This window comes from Lepisma saccharinum, chromosome 23 (assembly GCF_977018435.1).
Source record: "Lepisma saccharinum chromosome 23, izLepSacc3.1, whole genome shotgun sequence".
Taxonomy (NCBI): domain Eukaryota; kingdom Metazoa; phylum Arthropoda; class Insecta; order Zygentoma; family Lepismatidae; genus Lepisma; species Lepisma saccharinum.
Window position 1 is genome coordinate 43,582,926 of NC_139251.1, and position 19,429 is coordinate 43,602,354.

The 19,429-nt window shown below is 37.3% G+C and overlaps 1 protein-coding gene across 1 annotated transcript in view; it reads right to left on the reverse strand.

Annotated features, from left to right (window-relative positions):
• Nucleotides 1-11,962: 11,962 nt before the first annotated feature.
• The window catches only part of PsGEF (Protostome-specific GEF), a 296,488-nt gene continuing 289,021 nt past the window's right edge, over nucleotides 11,963-19,429 (reverse strand). Inside the window, exon 23 of the mRNA XM_083144724.1 lies at nucleotides 11,963-12,248. Coding sequence (XP_083000850.1) covers nucleotides 11,963-12,248 — 286 coding nt within the window. The remainder of the gene's footprint in view (nucleotides 12,249-19,429) is intronic.

Sequence of the window (19,429 nt, forward strand, 5' to 3'; positions counted from 1 at the left end):
GAGGGAATTAAGTTAATATAAAACACGAAATTTAGAAATCATACAAATACTAGTTTTTTTCTATATCTTCTAAAACACCTCTTGAAGTGTTCATGGACTGCTGCTAACATCAACCTCTACTACACTCCATACTACTATTGATGATAGATATTTATATCATACAATAAAAATGCACAATAATCAATCATAGTTCCTACCGTATATTCCACCCCCATCTGAAGCAATAGAACTCCCCTTCGTTTGCGAAAAAAGCTGTTGACCTTTGAGACAGATGTGGAAGAAACGTGGTTCATGACTTCAAAGTCACAGGTTTGTGTCAAAAGGGGAGGAGAATCTTCTAAATACTTGCCGCAACTTACACTTCGGCTCATAAACAAGACAAACAAATGTAATAACTGCTGTTCATGTTCTGCAAATTTATCCTTGACTGAGTTATGAGCAAAATAATAACTACTGTCTACATTTGCACTCTTCACTGTATAGAAATTATGCAAAATAGTTTTACATAATGTCATGGGGGCTGACAGCAGTGTCAGGCTCAGGACCCCTGCCTGGCTACGAAACTGTCAGAAAGAATGCATGCTCATGCTGATTATGTAGCAAAAAGAGATCTTAATCATCTCTTGGAGATTGAAAAATTATTGGAAGGTCATTATTTGATGTTGTGCACACATTGTTTGTGAAATTACATCTCATGACAGAATGATCTTTCCTTTTGGGAATACATTAAGGTAACAGTTTCATACATTGGAAAAACATTTCTTCAATTTTACACAAGAAAGTACTTACGGAAATGAGTTTCTCCAAGGTTTACAACGTTCGTCAAGGTATTTTCTTCCATCGTGTATTATCATGTATTTTTCAAGAGAAATATCTTACAGATGCAAAATTGCCATTGCTTTCATTTGCTTGCCCTACGACAACCGGATGTGTCAGTGTTTCAACCCCCCCCTTTTTTTTTACTATGCTTGCCTAATGTAACCAAACCTAACCTAACCTTATCGGAAATGGCTCGTGGGGCTATCCGTGAATGGTTTGTGGGCTATCGGTCAGATACTGTGCATAAATGTTCGTGGGGCTATCCGTGTGTGGTTCATGGTGCTATCCGTCAGCTACCCGTGCATAATGTATAATTTCCACCGGTGACGAACACGATAGTAGGTATTTTTCGGTGCAGAAGGTTGAAACACTGCATACCAACAACATGAGTCAAGATGTGCCTGCCATATTGTGTGTTCCGGAAGCGAAGAAAGGAATAAAAAGGAGCACTCGGAATGTGAAAAATTGCATTTGTTTTCGTGTAAAAAGCATAATGTCACCTTGAACTATATTCCGCAATACACAATTGGTAACAGTTGGGCTGAAAAGTTCGTAGGCTGACTCATAGATGGCGATACTAGAATTAAATCCATGTGATTTTTACTTAGTACTAACCTTCAAAAGATACGTGTATAAATGTCACAGCTACCGGATAATTAGTTCGTCAGATATAGCGTTGTGAGTGAAGCAGCTTTTGTTATTGTGAAAAAATGGATAGAAAAGAATTTCGTGTGTTAATAAAGCATTGCTTTTTGGCGAAAAAAAATACTGTTGAAGCCAAGGCTTGGCTTGATAAACATTATTCGGACTCTGCACCAGGAAAATCAACCGTTGAGAAGTGGTTTGCTAAATTTAAACGAGGCGAAATGAGCATCGAAGACGATGCACGCAGTGGACGACCCAAAGAGGCTGTTACCGACGAAAACATCAAAAAAGTCCACAAAATAATTTTAAATGATCGTAAAGTGAAGTTGATCGAGATAGCTGAGACTAAAAATATCAAAGGAACGTGTTGGACACATTGTGCACGAATATTTGAACATGCGAAAGCTGTGTGCAAAATGGGTGCCGCGCGTGCTCACAATCGATCAAAAGCAACAACGTTTTAATGATTCGGAGCAATGTTTAGCGATATTCAACCGTAATAAACACGAATTTTTCCGTCGATATATTACAATGTATGAAACATGGCTCCATAACTACACTCCAGAGTCCAATCGACAGTCAGCCGAGTGGACTGCATGTGATGAACCGAATCCAAAGCGTGGAAAGACGCAACAGTCGGCTGGCAAGGTTATGGCATCAGTATTCTGGGATGCGCATGGTATTATATTCATCGATTACCTCAAAAAGGGCCAGACCATCAACAGCGATTATTACATAGCATTGTTGGAGCGTTTAAAGGATGAAATCACGAAAAAACGGCCCCATTTGAAGAAGAAAAAAGTGTTGTTTCATCAAGACAATGCACCGTGTCACAAATCAATGAAAACGATGGCAAAATTATATGAATTAGACTACGAATTGCTTCCCCATCCACCATATTCTCCAGATCTGGCCCCCAGTGAGTTTTTCCTTTTTGCAGACCTTAAAAGATTGCTCGCTGGAAAGAAATTTAGCACTGATGAAGAGGTAATCGCCGAAACTGAGGCCTATTTTGAGGCTAAAGAGAAATCGTACTATAAAAATGGCATCGAAAAATTGTATGACCGCTATAATCGTTGTATCGCCCTCGAAGGCAACTATATTGAATAATAAAATCGAATTTTGTCAAAAAAATATTTTTTACTATGTTAGCCTACGAACTTTTCAGCCCAACTGTTAAGTATGAACCATGCGAAACACAAAATATCCGATTTTAATGTGTCTCCGATCTATGAAACTGGTACCCACATTAAAAATGCTGAGCAAGACATTCTTTATTTCTGTAATGAACCCTTAACACATGATGTTTCAATGCTATAACAGGTTCTTCCTCAGACTCAGAACCAAACTAAAATCGTGTTTGTGTTTTTTACAGAAATAAAGACTGTCTTGCTCAGCATATTTAGTGTTTTTCTATCATGGAAACAAGGCTTAATCATGTTACTATTTCTTTTGATGAAAGAGTTTGTTCATAGTAAAAGTCAAGCGTCAAGAAAACGGGCTGTTGAATTTGAGAAAGCAGTTACTGGAAATGGATTGCTTCCAATTGGATTGAATTGGTTTCATTTGAATTGAACTGGTTTTCAATTGAATGGAATTGGTTTTCAATTAAAATGATTTGAAAAGGTATTGAAATGAATTGGGTTCAATCAGAGTCTCAACTGAACCGATTGGAAGTGCAGGACAATTTACAATTGGTGAATTGTATCCAATTGTAACTTTGTATATATTGAAACCAATTGTTTTCAGTTGTAGAATCAATTGGAAAGTTCATTAAAATTGTGTACTAACCCTGCTGGAAATTGCTACTGTTTACAGTGAACAAATTCTACTGTTTTCAACTATCTTGTACTGTGAACTGAAATGTACTGAAACCCAATTGTAGGATTACTCTACGGCTACTGTATTTCAAGAGTAGAGCTATTGTACTGGAAAAACAATGCTACTAATAGCTAAGGCAAAATGATTATATAAATCCTGCTTTGAATGTCATACTTCGTGCCCTTTTCAAGTCACCTGTTCAGGCTTATGTGAAAGTTGTTTGGTCAAGGATTCTCATTTAAAAGTCTCATTTTCAGAATAATTAAATAATATCTAACATAAATTGCAACTTCACGGCATCATTTTGAAATGCATATTTAGTATATGTTTTTTTTTATATATTTTATTTAATTCTAACCTTCTTTTCGGGCACATGTAGTACCCGAACAGTACAACAGAAACGCCGTGATTTCAAATTCCCCTAAACAAATATGTAGTATATTCACAGTAATAATTTGTATATGTTATGATTGACAAAAGTCTAAAATTTAATTTTTGGCAACCTGTAATCCACATGAATGAAGGAGACGCCTCTGTACGCACAAAAGGTTTTGGTATGGTGGTGTATCGAAACGTGGCTTGATTGGACCTTTCTTTTTTGATGGCTATGTCACATCAGAAAATTATTTGCAAATGCTGCAGGAATACTGTACTTCATTACTGGTCTTTGACGGAAACGTTGTCCAATTCGTCAGCAATGGTTCCAGCAAGACGTAGCTAGGCCGCATACAACTGAACCTGTCCTGACAATCGCTACACACATTTATTTCAAAATGGTTTAGAGTGGCCTCCAACTAGCCCTGATTTAAACCCGTGAGACTATTTCTTGTGGGGTTTCCTAAAGCAGGGAGTTTTCAAACGAGGACTGCGATTACTAGATTAGTTGAAAGCAAACATCGAACAGTGTACTGCACAAGTTAGTCGTGCAACCCTTGGTCAGATATTTGACATGTGCAACCAGGTGCAAGAAGTGATAAATCGTCAAGGTGGACATTTCGAACATGTTTTCCATTAAACTTTTGCATTTTCTCTATCAGATTATGTAATTATTTTTTTGAGTAGTTATCATAAATATTTTAAAATGCCATTTGAAATCACGGCGTTTCTATTGAAATACCCGGTACTTCTTTTAATAGAAGGTTGAATTCATTCTTAAGATTCTACAAAGAGACCAAGAATAGCGCACCTCTTGCGAAATAATGCAATAACTAACAAGCTTTTTAAATTTGTAATAATCTGGAATTCTGAGTTTCCTTTATTCATTTCTTCAATAGGTATTTCTTTAAGATCTAAAAGCATTAGAATATTTATAGAGTTTCAGTTCAGTTTGGTTAATTTTAGAGCCCCATACCCATAGGCGTGCACAGGGGGCAAAAACCTTGATGAAAGTTCAGTCGGGAAATAAAAATCTCATTTTATCTCACTTTTTTATTAGTTTTATTTTCACTGATGGGTGGGTATATGTCTGTCTGTGTGTGTGTGTATGTGTGTGTGTGAATATATAACATATTATTTAAATACATTACATAATCAATTCATCCGCCCCATAACAAAAAAAAATGCAAAAAATTATATAAATTGTCTTTGAAATGTGCAAGCTTCTTTTCCTCCAAATCAAACTGTTATAACATCAACTATCTGAAGTACTTAGTTGTTGTTGGTTGTCCTTTTGGTAATTCACAATGCATTACAGAAAACAAGGAAATTGCGAGCAAAGTGAGCAAGGAAATTTTTCGATTCAAATTTATATAAATTGAAAACAGTATTGATTTAATAGCGTGCAATAAATGTCGAGGGATGTCATGGCATTCTCTTTTACAATTTTTCTCCTTCAGATCGTTCGGCAGAGAGGAACAACTCTCGCAGCTTCCTAGCTACTGCTGCTCTGAACTTGACAAGACTGTAAGAAAAACAGACATTGCAAGCGAAGCGAGCAAGAAAATTTTACAAAATGAATTTTTATTTGTATAAAATTTGAAGTCGAGGGGGCAATTGCCCCTCTGTGCCATCTGGAAGAAATAATGCAAGAAAGACGTGAAAACTAATTCTATCTTCAGTATCCTTTTGTCCTGCTACTCTTAGATTCTTCTAGTCTTGCATTCCTTTACTTCAATCTTTGCCCCCCAAGAATTTATTTCTGTCCAAGGTTGGGAAAAGGATAGTGGATAATAAACCTTTTCGAGCAAGGCCTCATCTCCAGGAAGCTATCAACTCGCAGCAAGCCACGGCACCTAGCGACCTGTTGAGTGAGACGAGTCAAGGCAAAATGGATAATAAACCTTTTCCTGCTCCCACAAAAATAGGCAATAATTAGGCTGGAGAGTTCAATGAACTAACCAATCTCTAACTACGCACTGGTAATGATCAGGCTGGAAAGTTCATACGAACTAACCGATCACTGATCAGCCTTTATGATCACTTGGGTTGGGAAAAGGCAATGCCCCCCTGCCCCCTTATGGTTGCGCCACTGAACTCCCTTCCCCCGTAGTTGCTTCGAACTTTCATCGGCTTGAAAATACTTCATTTTCCTTAAGAGTATAATATCATATAACAGCAATAAGATTCCTCTACACTAAATTTCTAAGTGAAACTATAATATTAAAGGGGCATGGAACATCTGGAAGGGGGGGGGGGGTAAGGATGGCCACACCTCCCCCTTCAAAAACGAATGTCAACCTAAAGGCATATATTTTTCACGTATAATTTGATTCCAGTCATAGTAATTTACATTAATTATTATGCGATAGTTTCAAAATCAAGTGTTTTTTTTTGAGGGGGCAACACTATTATCGGGGTAATATGCCCCATGGAAAAATATCTTACTTGTCCCTTCGTGGAAAAAAATCTGCGTAAGTCCGTGATTAGGGGGGCAACTGCACCCCCTCCTTGCTCCCTCGTGCGCATGCCTATGCCCATACCTATATACAAAAATACACATTATATCACGATTATCACAATCTTTATACAAAGCTGCTAATTAAAGTGGGGACCTAGTGAGAGGAGGATTCCCCATCACTATCTCAAGTACCTCCCTGAAAATCTGAAGAAAAAGAAAGGCTAAATACAGCCAGCACACACTCATACAGAACTTATTCATAATTTTAAACCCAACATCATTGTAGCCATTTTTGTCCATGAATTTTCTCATTTCATTGCATATACATTACTTGTTTCACATAAATGTATATTTGCATCTCTTTTATTCTCATATACTAACAAGGCAAAAACATAAACCTCTTTACAATTGAATTTTATAGTTCGTTGAATAGACTAGCAAATTACATCCTATTCAAACACCTACATTCAACACCAAACTTGTCAAATTTATTGGAAATTGTACCTTTCCAAGTTATAAGTTTGGAATTCTAATAATATTTGTTGCATGGCAACACTTTTCCAGCGACATTTAAATCTCGTGTTCATAATTCCAATTTCCACAAAAATTTAAATATGCCTGCTGGCAATACCACTGTTTTTATTTGATGTTGTCACTTAAAAAGAATAGGATTTCCCTGAAAGTGGGGTGTAACGGGTGACCTTTTGTGAAGGCATCCAAAGGTAAACATCACTTCCGTGTAGTACACCTCGTTAACTACAATGTTACAGGCCAACGAGGCTCTGGCATCTGGACGTATGGCCAGTATGATAATCTGTAGGATTTTGTTCTTATACAGTATGTGCTGAGTGCCCCTTTGCAGCATCAGCTTTTTGCATGGGTTTTACTCATCGGAGACAAGTTTTAATTTTAGTTACGGTAAGGAACTGTGACCGGGTGCAAAATAACCCTAGTGTTGATGCACCCCAAATTTTTAATCCAATCAATCCAATCTTTCCCTGAAACTGACAACAATCTTGTCATATTTTCTTCAATTTGCTATAGTTGGATTTATTTGATATTAAACTTATATTCTCCATGTTTTTGTAACAATTTGGATGATAATTGCTAATACTATGCCCTCTAGCTATTATCTTCTAGCAAAAAACATTTCTACTAAATTTATACTGATGTACATGTAACAGTTGTTGGGCTGAAAAGTTCGTAGGCTAACATAGTAAAAAATATTTTTTTGACAAAATTCGATTTTATTATTCAATATAGTTGCCTTCGAGGGCGATACAACGATTATAGCAGTCATACAATTTTTCGATGCCATTTTTATAGTACGATTTCTCTTTAGCCTCAAAATAGGCCTCAGTTTCGGCGATTACCTCTTCATCAGTGCTAAATTTCTTTCCAGCGAGCATTCTTTTAAGGTCTGCAAACAGGAAAAAGTCACTGGGGGCCAGATCTGGAGAATATGGTGGATGGGGAAGCAATTTTGTTACGGTTGAATATCGCTAAACATTGCTCCGAATCATCAAAACGTTGTTGCTTTTGATCGATTGTGAGCACGCGCGGCACCCATTTTGTACACAGCTTTTGCATGTTCAAATATTCATGCACAATATGTCCAACACGTTTCTTTGATATTTTTAAAGTCTCAGCTATCTCGATCAACTTCACTTTACGATCATTTAAAATTATTTTGTGGACTTTTTTGATGTTTTCGTCGGTAACAGCCTCTTTGGAGCGTCCACTGCGTGCATCGTCTTCTATGCTCATTTCGCCTCGTTTAAATTTAGCAAACCATTTCTCAACGGTTGATTTTCCTGGTGCAGAGTCCGAATAATGTTTATCAAGCCAAGCCTTGGCTTCAACAGTATTTTTTTTTGCCAAAAAGCAATGCTTTATTAACACACGAAATTCTTTTTTATCCATTTTTTCACAATAACAAAAGCTGCTTCACTCACAATGCTATATCTCACGAACTAATTATCCGGCAGCTGTGAAATTTATACACGTATCTTTTGAAGGTTAGTACTAAGTAAAAATCACATGGATTTAATTCTAGTAACGCCATCTATGAGTCAGCCTACGAACTTTTCAGCCCAACTGTTATGAATTGTTGCCCTCCACCAAACGTGTCTGTTTTGTTTTATTCATGAGGTCACACAGGAAAATACGTCTCTTTGCCTCCCATCTCTGAATTATTGAGGGGGGACATCCCCCTGTCCCCCTCCTAATGATGGCCATAGTTTCAAGTAGCTTCCCAATTGTCCTAGTGATGCTGGGTCAACACCGAAATTTGGGTGCTCCCACTGTGAATCAAACCTAGGACTGCTTGCATCAAAGGCAAAAGCACTAACCATTTGCCTATGTATAGTCTGAATGTCTGTCTGCATTAATTGCACAGGGTGTCTACCAGTGTGGAAATCCTGTAAAAATCAGGGAATGTATTTTTTTCTGGAAATGTCAGGGAAATTTACTGTTTTTCTGAAAAAATCAGCATTTTTAAAGTAATGCACTAAAAATAGGTTCTTGAACAAAGAAAAATACAACAAGCAAGAAATTTGTTGTGGAAAAACTATACTTCAGTATGATACAATTGAGTATTATCAGTAGGTACAGTAGAATTTTTATACAGTAAATCCTCGTTAATCCGGACCACGATAAGTTGGACTTCACTAAATCCGGACAGGCAAAAGGGGACAAAAAAAAAGCAGAATGCAAGGTTTTAAATGTAGCTAGAAGTCAAGAAGAGAACTTCCCAAAGAAAAGGCAGTCAACCAGTGATGAAATTCTGTTTCCTGCAGACTTTGTACTGTACTGTGTAGTGTATTTAGGCCTATGCCCTTTAAATACAATATAATAAACATGTTTTGTTGCTATAAATGGAGTTTTAATGTACTTTCTACCATTCTTTTAGGTTATTTCAGTTAATCCAGACTTTCCTTAAACCGGTTAACTTATCTCCCCCATTAGTCTGGATTAATGAGGATTTTGTATTATATACTCCAGGAAAAGGGGTTCAGATGGAATTTAGCACTTTCGTGTTGCTTTTTTTGGGTTATATTTGTTTTAAGAGTTTTACAATAGTACATATATTTTTAGAGTAATACATAGAGAGTTTATCGAGTTTTAAGAGTATAATAATATAGAATTTTAAGAGTAATACATATATTACTAAATTTTACTACAGTTTTAGGTATGTATTATTTATGTTATAATTGTTATTAGTTGTAAAAATAGAATCTTTGTTAACTATTTGTCAATATGTTGCTAGTATTATGTAAAAGCTCACACTTTTGATACTCCTATCAAACAGGTTATTTCTGTTCAGTTTCCCTTCTCGTTATTTCTTTGAATATGTGAAGTGAATATCTTAAAATCTTGATTAAGTGATTGCCCTAATGACTTGGCCTGGAAATCCTGGAATTGAATTTCGCTTTTATGAAATGGTAGACACCCTAATGCAGTTTCAATATTTCCACTTGTCTCATTTTCCATTATCACTTTGGATTAATTACAACATTGATGGAATGTAATAATTAGATGGAATGGATGAAAGGACATTTACAAAGAGCACCTATGCTCAGGCTGGAACTCTCAATGGTTCTAAGGGAACACATTAAAGATTAACCCGGTGCTACTCGTAGTCGGATCTGTCACGCTGTTACTCGTGGGTGAGCATGGCACTCACCCAGTGATTGAATTGGGCCAGTATGAGCCGGAATGGCATACCAGTAATAAATTAAGATGCCAAAAATCATACCAGCAGTAACTTTTTAGAATTCACACTTATTTATTGCAGCTGATCGCACAAGTAGCTATGGAATGGCCAACAATGTACTCGCTCATTTCCCTCGCTCTCTCTCTTAGTGGTGATAAAAGAGAGAGAATGAGAAATGATGTATTATTTAAGAAATCACAAAAAAGGATTGTATGAAAAGACAGGCCTGAGCATACTGGCAATAATTTATTTTCAATTCGGCCTCTGCACTCACCCCATGTATTTTCATATTTGTAATGATTTTTGTTGCTAAATTTGACTCAGATTAGGAATTGTATGCAATATATGCGTTTTTTATGAATAATACACATTTTAATGCTTCACTTACTTTGTTTAAGAAACAAATAAAATCTATTGTAACCCATTACCAGGTGAAAATACAGTTGCGTGCAGGTGAGCACCATGCTCACTTCTTCTCGCACCTTTGACACAACTAATCGATGATGGCTCAGACTGCGTTAGCGATGACTCATATTTCGGATTGTGGTATCTTATTGAAAGGGATACTTGGAAAGGAAGGAAGATGAGAGAGCTTGGCTCTCAGACTTCCACGAAGATTGAAGTGCAAGCATTTGAAAACGAAAGTAAGCACAGCGCTCACCTGTGATTAACGGTGGGTTAACTTGCCTCTTTCTTCCCTCATTCATTTGATTTTACCTGGTTTTACGACTTCACAAGAATTAGGACATATGAATGAAACCAAAACTGTGTGTGCATATATATTAAACAGAAATCCACAGAATTTAAATCAATAACACATAACATTATGATTTCAATCAAGCCAGTGCAATTACAAAGTTTGTATCCATGTATATCAACCCAACATTGACATGTAAATACCCACAATCATTAGGCTCAGCTGATGAGAAATGAGCTTACATATGAGATCCAACGAAGGTATAGGCATTTCTATATTGTTTGGAATAAAATACATGGCCAAATGTATTAAATTTATGTGGAAGTGAAGTCTAATACAGAAAGACAAAAAGTTAAACTTTTTTTCACAACCACTATCTAGCGAAGTGTCGAGTTTATTGATATATTGCCGTAAATGGATTACAAACTGAATTTCACATGTGGTGGGTTTCTCGATTCTCTTAAACACTATAAACACACATGCAGCATAAATGCCATTCAAATGTCGGGCATGTCCAAGGGGGGTTGGTGGGGTTATAACCCCCTTCCTTTGGTTAGTATTTAAAAAAAAAGCATCAAAAATAGGAAAAGATGGCAAAATGAGGGCTGACCTTCCCCAAAAAAGTGTAGTAACTCCTCCCTTTTGAAAATCCTGGTCCCGCCACTGATACGGTGCCATGAATGCGCACCATCATGACCACAGTGCTGGAGCAGCAATATTTGCAATCAGAACTTATTTTGTGGATGTCATTCATGTACTGTTCAAAATAATCTCTCTTACATACGACCAGGGCTGTAGTTGAGGGTATATGACGTATACTACTGTATACCCTGTGGTTAACCTTCCTCGTTAGAGTGGACCTTCTGATACAATGCATATACTTTCTACTTTTGTTTAGTTTATATTTATTTATGTAATTTGGCCATTACTTCAGTGAGCCTATAACTGTCAAATACTTCTGGTTTCCCATGATTAGACCCAAAAATGCCTTCTGTTTTGTAATATGAGTCATTTAAGCCAATTTTGGTTATATCGTATCAAGGAAGCTCGGCAATGTCTGACAAGACATTTCTTAGATGTTTCTAGCTATTTCCTGTCTGGAAAGGTGATGGCTAAATGTCTAGGATTTGGAGTTGTTTGTACTTTACATTTTCAAAGATTCTACAGATCGTTACGATATCATAATCATCATCATAATTATTCTACCATCAATGGATTTTTATAGAAGTTAAATGATTTTATGCATATATATAATAAAAATATAAGCCAAGGTTAATGGAAACGTGGTCTCTCCTTAACTTTTCATGCAACTTAGCGTGTACCCTCTGAAAATTTTGGAATTGCATCATTGTATACGACAAATACCATATTGTACTGCTTGGTAAATTTCAAGTAAATAATTTTTCTGATTTAGCGTTGACATTAGAATTCAATTCCGAATTTTAATCTCAAATAAAAGTAATTCAGCGGAGACTGAAACGCATCTACATGTGTGGGTATGCATTCTCTCACATTGGATTGGTATAGATGGATAAAATTTCATAATCACCTGTGTCTTGAAGCGAACGACTTGCTGGGGCCATGTGGTTGTGTGATCACCGACCTGTGAATGCCTAGAGCTCTGTTCCTCCTCTTCTTCCCTGCTGAATATTCGAAACAATGTTCTTCCACCGCCTGGAGCCTCGTCGCTCTTTTTACCAGCCAGAAAACCCAACCTGCAAATCGAAAACAACAAAATCTTTTCAGACTCTTGTTTAGATTCAGTGCTCAGCCTCATTGAATGTAAAGCATATACCTGTCTACAAGAGCATGCACAGAAGTTTTTCTCAAGAGATGGCAGCAGTGTTCAAAGTGGAGAAATACTGTCCCCTCAGTTAAGAAAATTCTCGTAAAGAATCTCTCACTAGGATAATTTGCATAGACATCTCCACCCATTGCATTTTCCCCATATTGATCAATACAAGCACCCCCCACCCCCACCTTTCCGAAATTGGGCAAACATCCCCCAGTTAGTTTCCACTTTGAGTACTAAGGGTAAAAGTAAGGTCATATTTTGTCCTTCAGTCATAAAAACTCATATTTTATATTTTATTAATATTTGTTTACAAAGCATAAAATATTGAATTTAAAATACATTAGTGGTGTTGTCAAGTTCAGACTTCAGTCCACTATTTAAATAGAAACTGTAATCAACTTGCTTCCTTTCCATAACATCTTGATGAACAGTTCTTTATTTTTTCATACTTTTTCACGATGCACAGACATCAAACAGGTACCACTTAATCTGCTGTCTTTCATGGCACCCTCATCCAGTGTTTTCACATTACAATTTCACCATTGGAATTATGTGAAGTTTTTCCAGATATCTTGGGTGGAGAGGGGGCTAGCTCCCCTTGGTCCCGTCTGTGGGCACCCTTGCCTGACTAAATGCTGATCTACTGAAACAGTGGTAGAGATGCCATAGTTGCTGTGTCTGACTGATGGATTAACAACTTTGTCATGTGGCTATTGTCATTGCCTGTCCCCGATGGCGCAGTGGTAGCGTCGCCGCTTTGTAATCAAGGGGTTCCGGGTTCGATACCCGGTGGAGGCACAAGTGGTTCGGATCCCACTTTAAACTGTAGGTCCAGTCCCGATTAGCCTTACTGTGCATAAAGTGGACAGATGTTCCAGTTTTGCCAGGACAATCATGGTTTCATCCAGAGGTCCCGGTTTTCAGAGACATATCTTCAGGATGTTTAGTTATGCTAGTTTTCAGTTTAATTAATAATGTATTAATCTGATAAAAAATGTTATGTTTATACAGTGAAGGCTGTTACTGTAGTGAAAAGCTACTACAATCTATTGAGTCCAGAATTTTTTGATTGTGTAATGTCGAACAGAGGCCTATTGCAATGAATTCATGCACAAATATAACAAATTGTAAGGTCAGAGTGCTTTTAGTGTACAATTAGGACATTGTATTTAGAATGTTTCCATCTCAAGTGTAAGAATGCAGGTAGTGTGTAGAATATTATATTTTATGCAGCTGTTGCACTGAAAATATTGGATGGCAGGTTCTGAAACAAAGCATTAACTGGAGTGCCCCCTTTATATTATCGGATATTCCGGTCGGCCTACTGTTAGATATGGGCTTTTCCAGTAGGTACAGCCCACCATGCAGGTACCCATTTTTTTTTCCAGGGGGATATACAACGCATTCCCGTGGAGGGCAATGCTTTAATTTGAATTATATTGTGGCACCCTACCCAGATAGCACGTAAGTTAACTGCAAGTTAAATCGAATGTCGATTTAACTTGCAGTTAACTTACATGCTATCTGGGTAGGCATTGTGTGTAATGGTGCCCCCTGCCCCTCCCTTTGCACTACCAAGCACCGACATTTTATATGCATCCTTCGTTGCCACTACGTTGTATGAATGTTGCATGTAGGGGAACAACGTTGTGATAACGTTGTCACAACGTTGTATTTATGATGAATGTTGTATGTAGGAGAACAATGTTGTGATAATGTTGCAAAAAACATTCCACTGAATACGCTTTAGTTTGGATGATCACCACCATGAGCGCCACAAGCGTCAGATTGGAGTGTTTTGTTTAATCTGAATTTGTGTGTGCACTGACCACCAAACCTTATATTTCCTACAGCATACACTAGATGGGAGTGCGACTCAAATGCAAAACAAACATAACTTTTAGTAACACAAATAAGGATACTTTCGATTGTAATTAGTGAAAAAATGTGTTTTATTATCCTTCGAAAGATGTGTGAATATTGAAGTTGTAAGGAAGATCAGAAAATGAAATGTGTTACATACAAGTGAAACTCCCATGATAAATATTTTTATTCCAGACTATATAAACAGGAGCTAAGTACTGAAAAAAGAAACTGATTACCAGGTGTAGTTAGAGATTGGTCAATTCATCACAATCTCCAGACTAACAATTGCCTACTTTGGTGGAGCAGGAAAAGTTTTTATAATATGTAAAGAGAAACTGTGACGTTACAAACATGAGTTTTTCCTGTTACGCATATGTATTATATACAAAAATGGCTTGGCAAGATTGTTAATAGCTTACCATGCGAAATAACCATATTTTAAATATGAATTGTTATATTCATAAATTACACAGGCAGCAAGGTAATGTTGCAAAAAAGTTGTGGCAACGTTAACCCCTGACATACCTAACGTTGCTACATAATGTTCAGTATATGTGTTGTGACAACGTTGTCAACCAACGTTGAAAAAAACGACCCTTAAACGTTGACACAACGTTTTCACAATGTTGTATCAACATACATTCAACGTTGTAACAACGTTAGGTATGTTAGGGGCTAACGTTGCCACAACGTTGTGGTAACATTACCTTGTTGACTGGATTATTTTCTTCTTGTGCCATGGTTTGAAATATATTTACATTCTATGAATTTTAAAATGAGTAAACAAAGAAAAACTCATTAAAATAATATAGGTACTAGGCTTCAGCCCTACTCCTCACTATGGGCCTGCCCCCTTGCTCCTGGTGAATATCTCTTGCCCATCCAAGTAGCTGAATAAGAAATTCTCAGTATCATTTATAGCAAAGTAAGAATCATACCCAGGGAGGAAGAAAGGGAGAGAAAGAATCCGGAAGGAATTAATATTCATTAGTGAGAGCTAACCAAATTGTCGAATGATTAGTTATTGTTAGTAATTATGATTAAAATTAATATTGCATGGTCATGGAAAAAAAATAGTTCTATTAATGGTAAACTTCATTACAACAGTAATTAATATACGAACAATAGGAATATCAATAGAACGAGTTCCAATTGGATACAAGAAAGGCATATCACATTAGCAGACATTATGCATTCTATAATTTGCCTCATCCGGTGAAAAGCACCAGCCTGGATGGTTGGATATAAATTGACAAGTACTGGAATTTGTATATCTGCAGTGAACTGATCTGAGAATATCAGAATGTTCTTGAGGATCAGTTCTTGTTTGAAATTTCGTGATGTCACATCTGGCCTATGGCAAAGAAGCATGTGCATAACTGATGAAGGAAGCGTAACTCTATTAACCACTCCCTGCCCTTTTTTTATATTACTTCGGCCCTTAGAATCCTGTTAGGATAATCCGTAATAGAGGAAAGAAGGAAACAATATGTAAGTGGAATACAATTTACAGTGCTAACAGAAAATTTGTAGAAGTTGCATTTTTTTTTTTAAATTTTATTTCTGGATTTCATTTGAGTTAGTGTTCCAATAACAGTAACATTATTTTGCAATACCCTCATTTTACACTCACTTTTCCTTTCATTTTTCTGCTAGTGCACTAATTAACTGAACTTGATTTTGTTTATCGAACTGCAAAATAATAATCTTTTTGTTTTTTCCACTTTGCCTGAATCTAGGGGTAGTTTCGACCAACCATTTGGAACCCTCTTCATAACATCCATGCTTATCCCTCTGATGGATAGATTCTTGCAATGAAAAAATGTGTCATCTAACATTTATAATTCTTCTGAAAATTTCTAGTGCTTAAGAATGTTGTGTGAAGTGAAACTAAAGCTTTAAGAAAATCAACTGGTGCTTCGTAAGCAATTCAGCTTTTGTAGGTGTAATTACTAGACAATACTACTAGAGGGATTGTTACATGGTAGCCATATGCATATTTGTTAATTTTATCAAGCAAAATAAAGGAATGTATCAAGCTACTATGCCAACTAAACTAAACTAAATGTATACACTAGGCAGCAAATCTAAACTATTCAAATAAAATTTTAAGGTTTGTTTATCAGGATAAGAATCGAGCCAGACTGGGACTGCCAAGAGGCTGGTATCAATCTTCATCAATAAGGTGCCCCCTTGAACAATGCAAATAAAAAAAAAGGATTGATATGGTAGATTCTTATCAAAATAGTTTTGTCTCAAGTGCATCAACTACTGTTATACTCCTTTGTGTCTTACTTATGCTGCCTGTATTAAAGCAAAGGTTGAAGTGTGTATTTGATATTATTAAATTTTCTATGTAGAATTTTCAGTGAAAAATGCAGGCTTGACCAGAACTCTAACCTGGGTCTCTGGAATACCATGCCATTGCTCTACCACTGAGCTACAGAGCTGGCCTGGCATCACCTGATTTTTCGCGGTCTCTGTTTCACCTGCATGGAATCATCTCATCTGTTGCCGTTGAAGCACTCATGCAGGTAAAACAACGGCAGCAAAAAAATCAGCCGATGCCAGTTCAGCTAGGTAGCTCAGTGGTAGAGCAATGACATGGTATGCCAGAGACCTGGGTTCGAGTCCTGGCCGAGCCTGCATTTTTCGCTGAAAATTGTACATAGTACATCTCCTGTGTGTGCAAAATCTCCATGTAATTAAATGTTCTGTTCTATTGAATAATTTGCAATGGATGATATTCAGCAAACAACTTCCTCCACAATTCATTGTGCCATATTTTGGGTTAACAAATCATATCCTTATTTGAAAGCATTCCTATGGTTTTTGGTGAAGTGATTCAAGGTATGGTTATCGTGATCACGTGAGGAATGTGTAGTTTTTTTTTTTCTTTCCAAAGCCGTGCAGAAACCAAGAGAAGTGTATAAAGTGGTGAAATGGAAATTTTCTTGGTGCAAGAAGACTTCATATGCTTTCTTTAACACAAATGGAACTATTTGCCCGATTTCTTCCCAGGGTTCAAGGCATGATGACATCAAGTTGAATATCATGTATTCATTACTATGTAGTCTATTGAGTACAGTTATTAATTACAGATTCAGAAAAAAGTTAGTAAATATTTTAATAAAACATCATTATACATTAGGGTGCGATACAAGGTGCGACCCTTTCTCAAGACATCCAAATGTGAACCTCGCTTCCATGTAGCACACCCTGAATTGCATTCTTGCAGACTAACGAGGCTCTGTCATCTGGATCTGCAGCCAGTATAATCCTCTGTGGAGTATTCATGTTGTGTCCTGTCCATCTGTGTTTGTGATTGTCTTGTCATCAGTTTCATATTCTTATCATTTTTCATCCTCCTCTTCACAATTAACCAAAAGTGGCGGAAAAGTCAAGTAAAATAAACTAAATCAATCAGTCATTATACATCTGAAAACCATACATGTACTTCTGTTTTTAATTAATATGTACTCACAAACTACGTGTGACTTACTGAAATGTTTCTATTGGAAACAAAGCTAGCAAGAAAATCTTTGCTGAATCTATTTTTTCGAGGGACAAGAACATTAATTTAATATTATCATAGTGCTGCACAACATTTAACCTTTTCCAAATTCTTATCTTTTGTCCCACGCCATGCCTGTGCTGTCTAAAGCATCAGGCTATGGAACGCACGCTGGTTCGAGTCTCCTGGGGAAGGTGTCACAATTCTCTCCTGAGATTTCAGCCAGTGTATGGGACTCGTGGCCACCCACCATCATGAGGAAATTGGGGAACTACAAGTGAGTAGGGCAGTGGCGTGGCGTGACTTTTTCAAAAGTGTTTCCGGCTATCAGTATGACAATTATGCCTGCTAGACGTTATCACCCCCCGGTAAAGAAAACATGTCTTCTGGCTAGATATTTGTTCATTACGTTCTTGTTTTGCAATCAGCAGAGTGATTTAGCCACAAACCCTCCTAGAAAGAACTACCATTCATGAGACAGTTACCACGAAAATCCAATGAATAGTGGTAGACCTTTGTCAATTCTTCATCTGTCTCTGTTTCTTTGCAATGAGGTGTGAAGGGGAAGAAGATCCACACTTTTCTCGGGTCAGTTTGACGTTTGTGTGGTGAGCAATCTGAACAGCAACAGGGGCCCCTTAACAGGCATATGAATAACCACATAGCATGCTATGCCCCAAAGTCCTTCCCTGCTCTTTCCTTGCATTGGCGCCCTCTTCTCCCTTGTTGCCTCTTCAGGGTAGCACAACGGCTTCCCTCTTCTGTCGGCTGCAGAAAAAAATGTCCTAGGCAATATCTACTTGACAGTAACGGTGTTCATTAACGTATTTAGCAATGTTCTCATTTTATTGAAGCAACTTTTTAATTCTTTACATTTTGCTGTTACCTGCAGTAACACCGGCTACATGCCTCTGGAGTAGGGACATGCTGTCGTGGAAAAACCCACAACAAACAAATGAGGATCGTGCCACGTGTCATCCAGTAACTGATTTGATGATCGCCCACCTCTGCTGAAACATGTGGGAGTGAACCTGGCAGTCCTTGGCCATCACGGTCTGTTGCGCCATGGCTTTTGCTGGTTTGGCACCCCCCTTTCCCCTCAAGGCCCAAAGCAACCTCCTCTATCTCGCCTAGTTCCGTATGGGACAGAAAAGAAAGATATCATCCACAACTGCCTCATCTATAGTAAAACAGTAGGAATAAAAATAAGCACCATGTGTCTGTTTTTGGAAGGGTGCTGAGAGGGTGTATCAGGAATTTGCCCAGTGTCCCAGTCCAGCCATTGATGCAAAGCAAATACTTGTGTAAGGAGGGGAGATACAGTAAGGGATGGGAATAAAATCACTATCCACCTACCATTTTTGAAGTGCTAACTTCCCTCCTCATTGCATAGTCCCCCCAGAACAAGCCCTTTCATCTTTGTGGAAGTAAACTTAAGGTTGTAAACAGCAAATTTGTGGTAGTTATTGACCAGTTCTAAGAATCCAAAGTTGCAGCATGTAATTGAAAAGTTCAATGAGTGAATTGCACGATTTTTAAGGTATAGCCTGTTGTGCAAAAGACAGAATTGGTTTTTGTTAATTTGTACAATTCACAAATGTAATTTTCTAAGATGTGGAATTTTGTTGTTTGAAACTTGGTATATTACTAGGCAAGAAGGTACTCTTGCACCAGACATACATCTAGAAATATATTCAGATGGGGTCCTCCAGCCTAACCAG